This window comes from Eucyclogobius newberryi, unplaced genomic scaffold (assembly GCF_026437365.1).
Source record: "Eucyclogobius newberryi isolate DKJ021-1_F unplaced genomic scaffold, fEucNew1.0.hap1 SCAF_11, whole genome shotgun sequence".
Taxonomy (NCBI): Eukaryota; Metazoa; Chordata; class Actinopteri; order Gobiiformes; family Gobiidae; genus Eucyclogobius; species Eucyclogobius newberryi.
Window position 1 is genome coordinate 31,217,131 of NW_027315735.1, and position 13,672 is coordinate 31,230,802.

At 41.5% G+C, this 13,672-nt stretch overlaps 1 protein-coding gene across 1 annotated transcript in view; it reads left to right on the plus strand.

Moving 5' to 3' along the window:
* Positions 1-13,672, plus strand: part of LOC140346404 (glypican-3-like) — a 191,692-nt gene that overhangs the window by 38,011 nt on the left and 140,009 nt on the right. The window contains exon 2 of the mRNA XM_072432446.1: positions 402-563. Within this exon, the coding sequence (XP_072288547.1) occupies positions 402-563 (162 nt within the window). The remainder of the gene's footprint in view (positions 1-401; positions 564-13,672) is intronic.

Sequence of the window (13,672 nt, forward strand, 5' to 3'; positions counted from 1 at the left end):
AAATCACTGGGCCAAAACTCATATAATGTCAAAAAAAATGTAATTTGACAAATAAAAATATGTGACAGCAACTTTATTTTGTTGTATTAATGTTTCGAAAGTCAAAAAAGTTGTGTAAATTATAGATCAATTTAGTGTCCCTAGTGTGATGTCACTTCCTGTCATTTTCTACAAATTTTTCAATGTTTTCTCCACAAATATATCTACTCGATTGGCGTAAAACTATAATTTACATGTACAACAGGTACAAATACACCAAATAAAGTCGAAATATTAAAATTGTAAACATTTGTCACGTGCCCTTTAATCAGATTATTTAATATGGTTTAACGTTCACATCCGCCCCTTTTACTCGAGTCAAAACGGCTCTTTTGACCCTCACGTCTCTCTCTCCATCGCAGGCTCGGATCTGCAGGTCTGCCAGAGCAAGGGCCCGTCCTGCTGCTCCCGGAAGATGGAGGAGCGCTACCTGGTGGCCGCCCGGGGCAACATGGAGTCCGGCCTGCAGTCGGTGGGCTCGCAGCTCAAGCGCCTCATCATTCAGAACGCCGCCATCTTTCAAGGTAAGCGAGGGAAGCGGCGGTTGGAGGAATACGCCACGGCGAGGCGGCGTGTCAGCGGTGAACGCAGGGGAAACGTGACGGGACAGGCACGAGGCAAATGTGAAACGCTGCCAAAGAGGAGCTGAATTAGTCTTAGTTTAAGCGTAATACACTTTGGATATTAATCTTGATTTCGATCGCTTTGCTGCCTGTGAAAACGAACCCAAGAAAAAGAATACTAGTGTGTGTGATCCAGATCTCAGTTTGATTTCAAAGAGCCGTTTAGAATACAGTTTTTAATACGTATTTGTGTGAAAGAAAATGATGACAGAATGAAACGACCAAGGCTAAGATGGTATTCAAATGGTTCAAACTGAAGGATGTGTTTGCTCTAAGAAAATGATGTGCAGTTTTAATTAAACGTCGCACTTCAGTCAAAAACCGTCTCAACATGATGCCAGATATGTTTTTGTGTCTTGTTGCTTACGCTGCTTCTGCTGTTCCTGGTTCAGAATAGACTCATGGTTTAGATGGTTTTATGCAGTGTTTAGATCATGTGCTGAGACAGTATGCGAAATAATACAAAACACACTTCATTTGATCGTTTTACGTTGTGTACTGTACTGTATTTCAAAAAGTGTGATTCAGCTGACACTTGACCGTGCTGGTTTTACCACGTTTTCACTCACGTATGTTGAAGGTACGTCGTTTTTCTGTGTCGAGCAAACATCTGCGCCTCAGTGAAGTATCTCGTCAGCAGGATTTCTGTGGTCGAAAATAACCAGGACTGAGACATGACGTGTTTGTGTGGAGGGAGTTCAGATGCAGCGTGTTGTAAGTGACAGATGTGGAGCCCCCTGAGCTTTTGCACAAAGAACTGACGCTCGGAGGAGAAAAGGTGCGAGCGGTTTGAGGGGAAAAGCTGGTTTTGTGTCGCACGAGTCACAGATAAGCTTTTATTACACATGCAAACGTGTGATCCCAGGCTGTGGTCAGAGGGCTTTGTGGTCAGAGGGCTTCGGCCTCTGGCGCTTTAGTGTTGCTTTCTTTTTTAACAAAGGCTAATCTCAGCGGAGGATTCGTGTCGTCCATCGTCACTGCACGTACCGTATATGTCTTACTTTTACTTCACTACCATTTGAGGGCATCGTTTTTCTTTGTTTGAGACCTTCAGAATTGGCTGAGGAGTTCATTTTTCAGCACATTTACCAAATTTTCCGGCCAAAAAAATGCATATTAGAGAAGAAATTAATTTATATATAAGTCGCACTGGAGTATAAGTCGCATTTTTGGGGGAAATGTATTTGATAAAATCTAAGACCAAGAACAGACATTAAATCTTGATATGTATTTTAAAATAATTACAGATTAGAGAACATGGTGAATAGGTGTACGTAAGCTAACGCTAACACCTTCAGCTACATGACGTATGCTAACGCTAACACCTTCAGCTACATGAGGCACAGACAGAACTGTGGTAAGTGTCTGGTATGTTAACGTAACATATGAACAGTTATTCAGATAACTATAGCATAAAGAACATGCTAACAAGTTTACCAAAGCATCAGTTTTACCCCAAATCACTAAATCCATTGAATTCTTCTTCCTCTGTGTCACTTCTAAACAACTCCACAAACTCCAGAGGAAGAGGAAGTGCAGATTCTTCTTCTGCATCGCTTAGAGCCTAGAGCGCCCTCTTGTGGTTGTCAGTGTGAAAATACTCAACATGTGAAATGCGGTTGTCAGTGTGTAAATAACAAATAATACCACATATCGCTCTGGAGTATAAGTCGGCCAAAACTATGAAAAAGTTCTGACTTATAGTCCGGAAAATACGGTATTCATCTTGTTAGGGAAATACGTAGTCAAACATGTCACATTCACTTTAATTCTACATTCATACCAACAACTAGAAAGTCCTTTTGTCTCGTATAAACTCCCCAAAAACAGTGAAATAAACTCTCTCCCGCGCTCCAGTCCGCTGTGAACTTTCCATCCGTTTAAAGTGGAGTTTTGTTATCAGCGCGCTCAGTCCACTCCTCTGTTTACTCTTCCCCCGTCTCGTTTTGTGTGGGACGTGTGCACTCGGCGGACCCAAACTTCTGCGAGAGCTCGTGCACTTGTCCTGACGTGCCAATTAAAAGTGGAGCTCTAACCGGGGCCGTGGGGCCTGGCTCGCCCGCTCTAACCGTGTTATTGCGGTCTTTCGTGGAAGGGATTCGATGCTAATTGCTTTAGCGTGGCACTGCGGAGAAATCCCCAAACGGCTCGCAGACTCGCATCCTTTTAACGTCCCGCTCTTATCGCTCTTCTCCACCTCTCTTTTCTATCGCTCTCTCCTCTTTCTGCATCTCTCTCTTCTCTTTTTTTTCTCTCCCTCCTTTGCTTTGTCTCTCTCGCTTCTTGTTTTCTATCTCTGGACGTCCACTTCTCTTTTCTACTGCTCTCTCCTCTTTCTGCATCTCTCTCTTCTCTTTTTTTTCTCTCCCTCCTTTGCTTTGTCTCTCTCGCTTCTTGTTTTCTATCTCTGGACGTCCACTTCTCTTTTCTACTGCTCTCTCCTCTTTCTGCATCTCTCTCTTCTCTTTTTTTTCTCTCCCTCCTTTGCTTTGTCTCTCTCGCTTCTTGTTTTCTATCTCTGGACGTCCACTTCTCTTTTCTACCGTTCTCTCCTCTTTCTGCATCTCTCTCTTCTCTTATTTCTCTCCCTCCTTCGCTCTGTCTCTTTCATTTCCTGTTTTCTGTCTCTGGAAGTCCACCTTTCTTTTCTTCTGCTCTTTCCTCTTTCTCCATCGCTCATTTCTCTTTTCTTTCCCTCCCTCCTTCACTCTGCCTCTCTCTCTATCTCTTTGCACACAGCTCTCTTCTTTCCTTCCTTCCCTATTTACGCCTCCGTTCTCTTTCTCTCTCTCTTTCCATTCCTCTATTTTCCTCGTCCCCTCTCTTCACTTTGTTCTCTCTGTTTTCTCTCTTTCTAACCGTCTCTCCTTCCTCTCCCGCTCTCTCTTCACTCTCCCTCTCCCCTTTCAACCCATTCTTCCTTTCTCTCTCTTTATTTCTGTTCTCTCTCTGCTTGTCACTCTTCCGTCACCCTCTCTTTCTCTCTCTCTCTTCCTATACCCTCATCCTTCATCCTCTTTCCTTTTTCAATCTCCATACTCCCTCTCTCTTCCTTCACCGTCTTTCTTCTCCTTTTCTCCCATTTCCTCCATTCTTTCTCCCTTCCTCTTTCCTTTTTGTTATCTCTTTCTGCTCCCCTCTTTCTCTCTCTCTCTCTCTCTCTCTCTCTCTCTCTCTCTCTCTCCATCGCTGTCATCTTTGAGATTCTTCACTGTCTCATACCATCTCCTCTCCCCTCCACTTTGCACTTTCTCTTCCATTGCCTTTTATCTCTCCGTCTGGAAGTTCTCTCTTTCTTCTGTTGGGAACTGAAACATGCACTGTTAAAAATCACACTATATTCCACACAATCCAACTGAACTCTGCCGTGTCTTTTAGCCTGTTTTCTTTCATTTGTCCTAAACTCTGCAGCTCACACTACCAGGTTTTTGTCACCTCTAAACATGAAGATGACGTATCATTTGTGTGTAAAATAGTGATAATCTGTGCCACCCGTTGATCCTTATTCGATTTTGGACATTGTAATTAAATCCCAATATTGATCGAGCAGCAGACTTGACTTGATAAAATGACTTAAGACTTGGGACTCAACTTGGACTTGAAGGTCAATGACTCGGGACTTGACCTGAGCCTCGTTCACATATAATTAATATAAATCGCCTTGTGCAGATTGACTCATTCACACGTTTTGCTCTTCTGTTCTTCTAATTATGACTTAGTTCGGTGGTGCAGAACCTGTGGTGAATATGTATCATAGTTTTACATCTGTGAACTTCAGAATAACAGGAAGTCGATCTGAGTTGTAAAGCGGAATCCCTCTGTGATGTCATCAGAAAGCGACGTGCCTTTGAAAGCTTCCACACAACTGACATAATTTTCTGATAAAGCTGCCAACACGTCATATTCATTTATAAAACAGCTTTATATGGATTTTGGCCTGTGTTTACAGTATGGTCGCTAGGTAACAGTTGTGTAATTACCTTTACCTATGTCATTCATTTCCGACCAAAAAGGACAATTGTAAATGGTCAAACTGGGGACAAGTTGGGATCTGAATCTGAAATATAGTCATGTTCTCTAGATTGAAGTGAAATGTGTCCTCTGACCTGGCCCTCTGGTTTCCATAACTACAGCTGCATCATTTGAGTTGGACCAAAACCGAACTTAAATGCACATCGTAACCTTGGAAACCAAGCTCCGCACCAAAGAAATGAGCAGTGGCTCTGGGAACGTTCTGGTTTTATTCATGTCCCCGCTCTGGGCTGTGAATGGGCCTTTTACTGAGATGACTTGATGCTTCAAAATATGTTTTCTCTTTACAGTCGATACTTAGATATGACTGAAAAGAAGAACCATCCACAAAAATCATAGAAATGGCAAAAAATAGGAGATGTTTTCTGGAAATTGTTACAACAATGTAAGATTTTAAATGTAAAAATTTTAAGCAATTTAAGCAACACGTTTCTGTTCCATGACTTCTACTATAGTCACATTACGCTTATTACCACCACTACCTCCATTACTGCTACTGCAGCTTCTACTTCTGCTCTCAGAGTTTTTACAGTGTCCTCTGTATTCACTTCAGATCAAAGGCCCTTCTCACTCATATCTCACATCAGTACATCCTCTCGGTCTCCTCCGCCCCGTCCTGCAATCCACCTCCCTCTGTACACTTCATCAAGCCTCTGTACACTTCAACAAACCTCTGTACACTTCATCAAACCTCTGTACACTTCAACAAACCTCTGTACACTTCAACAAACCTCTGTACACTTCATCAAACCTCTGTACACTTCAACAAACCTCTGTACACTTCAACAAACCTCTGTACACTTCATCAAACCTCTGTACACTTCAACACACCTCTGTACACTTCAACACACCTCTGTACACTTCATCAAACCTCTGTACACTTCAACACACCTCTGTACACTTCATCAAGCCTCTGTACACTTCATCAAACCTCTGTACACTTCAACACACCTCTGTACACTTCATCAAACCTCTGTACACTTCAACACACCTCTGTACACTTCATCAAGCCTCTGTACACTTCATCAAACCTCTGTACACTTCAACACACCTCTGTACACTTCATCAAACCTCTGTACACTTCAACACACCTCTGTACACTTCAACACACCTCTGTACACTTCATCAAACCTCTGTACACTTCAACACACCTCTGTACACTTCATCAAACCTCTGTACACTTCATCAAGCCTCTGTACACTTCATCAAACCTCTGTACACTTCAACACACCTCTGTACACTTCAACACACCTCTGTACACTTCATCAAACCTCTGTACACTTCAACACACCTCTGTACACTTCAACACACCTCTGTGCACTTCATCAAACCTCTGTACACTTCAAAACACCTCTGTACACTTCATCAAACCTCTGTACACTTCAACAAACCTCTGTACACTTCATCAAACCTCTGTACACTTCAACAAACCTCTGTACACTTCATCAAACCTCTGTACACTTCAACAAACCTCTGTACACTTCAACAAACCTCTGTACACTTCATCAAACCTCTGTACACTTCATCAAACCTCTGTACACTTCATCAAGCCTCTGTACACTTCATCAAACCTCTGTACACTTCATCAAACCTCTGTACACTTCATCAAACCTCTGTACACTTCATCAAACCTCTGTACATTTCATCAAGCCTCTGTACACTTCATCAAACCTCTGTACACTTCATCAAACCTCTGTACACTTCATCAAACCTCTGTACACTTCAACACACCTCTGTACACTTCATCAAACCTCTGTACACTTCATCAAACCTCTGTACACTTCAACACACCTCTGTACACTTCATCAAACCTCTGTACACTTCAAAAAACCTCTGTACACTTCAACACACCTCTGTACACTTCATCAAGCCTGTGTACACTTCATCAAACCTCTGCACACTTCAACACACCTCTGTACACTTCAACAAACCTTTGTACACTTCATCAAGCCTCTGTACACTTCATCAAACCTCTGTACACTTCATCAAACCTCTGTACACTTCAACACACCTCTGTACACTTCATCAAACCTCTGTACACTTCAACACACCTCTGTACACTTCATCAAACCTTTGTACACTTCATCAAGCCTCTGTACACTTCATCAAACCTCTGTACACTTCATCAAACCTCTGTACATTTCAACACACCTCTGTACACTTCATCAAACCTCTGTGCACTTCATCAAACCTCTGTACACTTCAACACACCTCTGTACACTTCAACACACCTCTGTACACTTCATCAAACCTCTGTACACTTCATCAAACCTCTGTACACTTCAACAAACCTCTGTACACTTCATCAAGCCTCTGTACACTTCAACACACCTCTGTACACTTCATCAAACCTCTGTACACTTCAACAAACCTCTGTACACTTCATCAAACCTCTGTACACTTCAACAAACCTCTGTACACTTCATCAAACCTCTGTACACTTCAACACACCTCTGTACACTTCAACAAACCTCTGTACACTTCATCAAACCTCTGTACACTTCATCAAACCTCTGTACACTTCATCAAGCCTCTGTACACTTCATCAAACCTCTGTACACTTCATCAAACCTCTGTACACTTCATCAAACCTCTGTACACTTCATCAAACCTCTGTACACTTCATCAAACCTCTGTACACTTCATCAAACCTCTGTACACTTCAACACACCTCTGTACACTTCATCAAACCTCTGTACACTTCAAAAAACCTCTGTACACTTCAACACACCTCTGTACACTTCATCAAGCCTCTGTACACTTCATCAAACCTCTGCACACTTCAACACACCTCTGTACACTTCAACAAACCTTTGTACACTTCATCAAGCCTCTGTACACTTCATCAAACCTCTGTACACTTCATCAAACCTCTGTACACTTTAACACACCTCTGTACACTTCATCAAACCTCTGTACACTTCAACACACCTCTGTACACTTCATCAAACCTTTTTACACTTCATCAAGCCTCTGTACACTTCATCAAACCTCTGTACACTTCATCAAACCTCTGTACACTTCAACACACCTCTGTACACTTCATCAAACCTCTGTACATTTCAACACACCTCTGTACACTTCATCAAACCTCTGTGCACTTCATCAAACCTCTGTACACTTCAACACACCTCTGTACACTTCAACACACCTCTCTACACTTCATCAAACCTCTGTACACTTCATCAAACCTCTGTACACTTCAACACACCTCTCTACACTTCATCAAACCTCTGTACACTTCATCAAACCTCTGTACACTTCAACACACCTCTGTACACTTCATCAAGCCTCTGTACACTTCATCAAACCTCTGTACACTTCAACACACCTCTGTACACTTCAACACACCTCTGTACACTTCATCAAACCTTTGTACACTTCATCAAGCCTCTGTACACTTCATCAAACCTCTGTACACTTCATCAAACCTCTGTACACTTCAACACACCTCTGTACACTTCATCAAACCTCTGTACACTTCAACACACCTCTGTACACTTCATCAAACCTCTGTGCACTTCATCAAACCTCTGTACACTTCAACACACCTCTGTACACTTCAACACACCTCTGTACACTTCATCAAACCTCTGTACACTTCATCAAACCTCTGTACACTTCAACACACCTCTGTACACTTCATCAAGCCTCTGTACACTTCATCAAACCTCTGTACACTTCAACAAACCTCTGTACACTTCAACACACCTCTGTACACTTCAACACACCTCTGTACACTTCATCAAGCCTCTGTGCACTTCATCAAACCTCTGTACACTTCAACACACCTCTGTACACTTCATCAAGCCTCTGTGCACTTCATCAGACCTCTGTACACTTCAACACACCTCTGTACACTTCATCAAGCCTCTGTACACTTCATCAAACCTCTGTACACTTCAACACACCTCTGTACACTTCAACACACCTCTGTACACTTCAACACACCTCTGTACACTTCATCAAGCCTCTGTACAATTCATCAAACCTCTGTACACTTCATCAAACCTCTGTACACTTCATCAAGCCTCTGTGCACTTCATCAAACCTATGTACACTTCATCAAACCTATGTACACTTCAACAAACCTCTGTACACTTCATCAAACCTATGTACACTTCATCAAACCTATGTACACTTCAACAAACCTCTGTACACTTCAACACACCTCTGTGCACTTCATCAAACCTATGTACACTTCATCAAACCTATGTACACTTCAACAAACCTCTGTACACTTCATCAAACCTCTGTACACTTCAACAAACCTCTGTACACTTCAACAAACCTCTGTACACTTCAACAAACCTCTGTACACTTCATCAAACCTCTGTACACTTCATCAAACCTCTGTACACTTCAACAAACCTCTGTACACTTCAACAAACCTCTGTACACTTCAACAAACCTCTGTGCACTTCAACAAACCTCGGTGCACTTCAACAAACCTTTGTACACTTCATCAAACCTCTGTACACTTCAACAAATCTCTGTACACTTCATCAAACCTATGTACACTTCAACAAACCTCTGTACACTTCATCAAGCCTCTCTGCACTTCATCAAACCTCTGTGCACTTCAACAAACCTCTGTACACTTCAACAAACCTCTGTGCACTTCAACAAACCTCGGTGCACTTCAACAAACCTCTGTACACTTCAACAAACCTCTGAACACTTCAACAAACCCCTTTGCACTTCATCAAGCCTCTGTGCACTTCATCAAACCTCTGTACACTTCATCAAACCTCTGAACACTTCAACAAACCCCTGTACACTTCATCAAACCTCGGTGCACTTCATCAAACCTCTGTACACTTCATCAAACCTCTGTACACTTCATCAAACCTCTGTACACTTCATCAAACCTCTGTACACTTCATCAAACCTCTGTGCACTTCATCAAACCTCTGTACACTTCAACAAACCTCTGTGCACTTCATCAAACCTCTGTACACTTCATCAAACCTCTGTACACTTCATCAAACCTCTGTACACTTCATCAAACCTCTGTGCACTTCATCAAACCTCTGTACACTTCAACAAACCTCTGTGCACTTCATCAAGCCTCTGTGCACTTCATCAAACCTCTGTACACTTCATCAAACCTCTGAACACTTCAACAAACCCCTGTACACTTCATCAAACCTCGGTGCACTTCATCAAACCTCTGTACACTTCATCAAACCTCTGTACACTTCATCAAGCCTCTGTGCACTTCATCAAACCTCTGTACACTTCAACAAACCTCTGTGCACTTCATCAAACCTCTGTACACTTCAACAAACCTCTGTGCACTTCATCAAACCTCTGTACACTTCAACAAACCTCTGTGCACTTCATCAAACCTCTGTACACTTCAACAAACCTCTGTGCACTTCATCAAACCTCTGTACACTTCAACAAACCTCTGAACACTTCTTCTTCTCTGTGCACTGTAAAGGTGGTTATGTACTGGTGCTTTTAAGTTCGAGTCTTAAGATTTTTAATTGTCAACTTGAAAAGTATTTTCAGAGATCATCGTGGGTTGACAGACGCACTGTGGGCGAGGCCAATTTAAATGCAGCTTCTGCTTTTTGTATTTGGTGTTAAAAGTTACACAGTAAGATAAAAAACACAGTAAACAGTCAGTCAGTAACCAATATGTAAACCAGGATCACCACGAGGCCAAAACATGGGACAAAACAAACTTAATATTTTCAATTTTAGACTCTGAAAAAGTGTGTTATTCTGTTGGCTACACCTTTAGATGTTTATTCGTTCCTAAATGGATGTTGCGTAACGATAACTGTGCTCCCATAGCATTTCCAGTCTCTCTCTCTGTCTTTTAAAGCCGACAGGCCGCATTAGCGTCAGATCAATACAGGAAATAGACACAGACATTAGGAATATATGTAACGCACGAGAGGCAGCGATGGGCGGGTTTGTGTTCTCTTCTTCTGCAACAGACATGATAAGTACATTAAATACTGATGGAAACAGTGTAAAAGTGCTGTTCCGGAGCTCACGGCGAAAAACAAGGCTCGACGTTAACGCTTCGGCCAAAAGGTTTTTATTTTGACTTTTACCGTGTATGTGCGATAATGATTGTGTTCGATCCGATACCGAGTAATACTGCGGTAAGTATCGCGGTATCAGAAAAGGTTTTACTGCCATTGTTGGTGGACACAATTCCCAAACTAGAAACTTGCTTTGGCTGTAAAGTGCAACATCGAACAATCAAAAACAATAATAATAAAGTATAGACGATGTAAAATAAAAATAAGGGCATGCAAAATAAAATGATAGTAATGTCTTGTCTAAAAGTTAAATACAATATATATATTCAAAGAGATCAGAACAGGAGTGCAAACTAGCAGCGCAAACAGTGGAATAGATGAAGTATAATTTACGTGAATTATTAAAGTGAAGTGATTGAATGAAGTATAATTTACGTGAATTATTAAAGTGGCAGGTGTTTTAAAGTGTTTATGGTCTTATCTGATGCCACTATTAATGAGTTTTATATTAAAGTGAGCTGAAATCCTCTTATATAAACATAAGAACAGTTACTATTTTTGCTCCACCACAGCTTGAACTGTGGTATGTGCAGATATGAATATAAGCAATGTATTCGTATTTCTTTTAATGAAAATGTGTACTTTTTGATTCCTCAGTATTGTCATATGCTGATGTTTGGCATTGACTGGCAGCACTTTATAATAACTACACGTTTAATAACCTTAATGAAGCATCAACAGAGTCTCATAAAGACAAACAGTTTATAAAGAATGATTCATGCTCAGAAACTACTTCATAATTACCGGTAAATCGTTCACACTTGAACTTTCACCACGTCACAAGGGACTAAACCCGAAACTAAACCTGGACTGGGTCAGGACTGAACGAGGACTAGAACAAGACCAAACCAAGTCCACATACAGACTAAAACAGGCTCAATTTAAGACCAGACTTGTACTTAAGCGGTCGATGGGGTCTCACTCGGCCAAAATGTTTATCTATCGACTAATCATTTAATTTAAATAATAAGAACTGCAAAAAGGGGAAGCTATGGAGTGAGTTAGATGAAGATTCAGGAGTGAAATATGAGTTTAATCTGTCTTTTTACATATAAAAGTACTTTTCTGTATACTGTAGTTGTCTTGTGAGTGCAGTTTGGCTCAGACACAATCATTTAACTTTATTTTAACTTAATTGTTGTTGAAAAGCTTTTGCCACGCCCTCTTTTTAGTCATAATTCCTTTAGTCAACTACAGCCCTTTACTTTCTTGTTGACAATTGTTCCACGATTGAGCCACAAAGTCATCTTAAAATCGATCAAATAAATCAAAGCCATCTCAATCTCGTACGTCTGCCTTGAATGTGCTACTTTCTCCAGTAACTGTGGCAATGCTCCTGCTGATGCGGATGTTTTTCACAGAGACAAACATTGTATTGACTCAAAAAATATATATATTACTCTGTTACTTTTGAACATCACTGGAGACAATGATTAGCAATAAAAAAGAAAGAGTGCTGCTGCATTTACAATCGACACAATTCAAAACATGCACAAATACCAGGTTTTAATTGGGACTAAATGGGGACTAAACCCGGAACTAAACATGGACAAGGCTGAACCAGTCAAGTCTAGAATGGGCCTCGGGGAACCTGCTCTGAGCAACAGCACAACAAGGATTTTCGACCGTATTTTCCGGATTATAAATTGCACCTTTTTACATAGTTTTCCGACGTTATTTTCACACTGGCAACTGCATTTCACATGACAACCACAAGAGGGCGCTCTAGGCTCTAAGCGACACAGAAGAAGAATCTGCACTTCCTCTTCCTCTGGAGTTTGTGGAGTTGTTTAGATGTGACACAGAGGAAGAAGAATTCAATGGATTTAGTGATTTGGGGTAAAACTGATGCTTTGGTAAACTTGTTAGCATGTTCTTTATGCTATAGTTATCTGAATAACTGTTCATATGTTACGTTAACATACCAGACACTTACCACAGTTCTGTCTGTGCCTCATGTAGCTGAAGGTGTTAGCGTTAGCATACGTCATGTAGCTGAAGGTGTTAGCGTTAGCTTACGTACACCTATTCACCATGTTCTCTCATCTGTTATTATTTAAACTGCATTTCAAGATTAAATGTCTGTTCTTGGTCTTGGACTTTAGCAAATAAATGTCCCTCAAAAATGCAACTTATATATATATTTATGGCTAAAATCACGTATTAAACCAGCGCCTGTAATCTGAATCCTGTCCGCTCAAAACCTTTCTGCGGGAGGAAAAAGAAATGTCCCAAATCTCCCCGTGGAATACCAAACGACCGCCATCACGGAGGAGCGTCATCGGATTACGAGATAGGGCCGCGGACCGAAGCGCGCCGTCTGAAATTGGAGCTGGTTTTAATGGCGGACCGCCCACAGAGGCGACGGGTAAACTGCAGCCGCTCCCATCATGAGAGTGCGGAGTTTCACCATCACCCCGGGTCGTAACCTGCGTCGGACTGTCGCCACGGACGACGCGCCCCGCCCGTCTAGCCCCGCCCTCCAAATCTAATCAGAGGAAACGAGGAGCCGGTCGACGACGTGCTGCGAAGTTTAATCGGGCGAAGATCAGATGAAGTCACTGCATGTGGGAGCGGCGAAGAGTGAAACGCTTCATTAGACGGACGCTGTGTGATAAAGGAGGAGGAAGGCCGAGCGATATTGACAAAAACTCATATCGAGATGTCTTTTTGGAGCGTCCCGATAACGATATTCAGACCATATTCATGTCAATTCGATGTAAATGTGTTAAAATGTGTCTTTAAATGTATTTCATGAGGTTTAATTGGCAGACAGATGGGACATGTCCGTCAAATTGATCACAAAATTGCAGAAATATCACTTTATACACATGACTTTTTACATTTTTAACTTTTAATCAGTTATTTTTCCGGCATTTTACACTCAATATTCAAACAACATTAACGATTTAGATG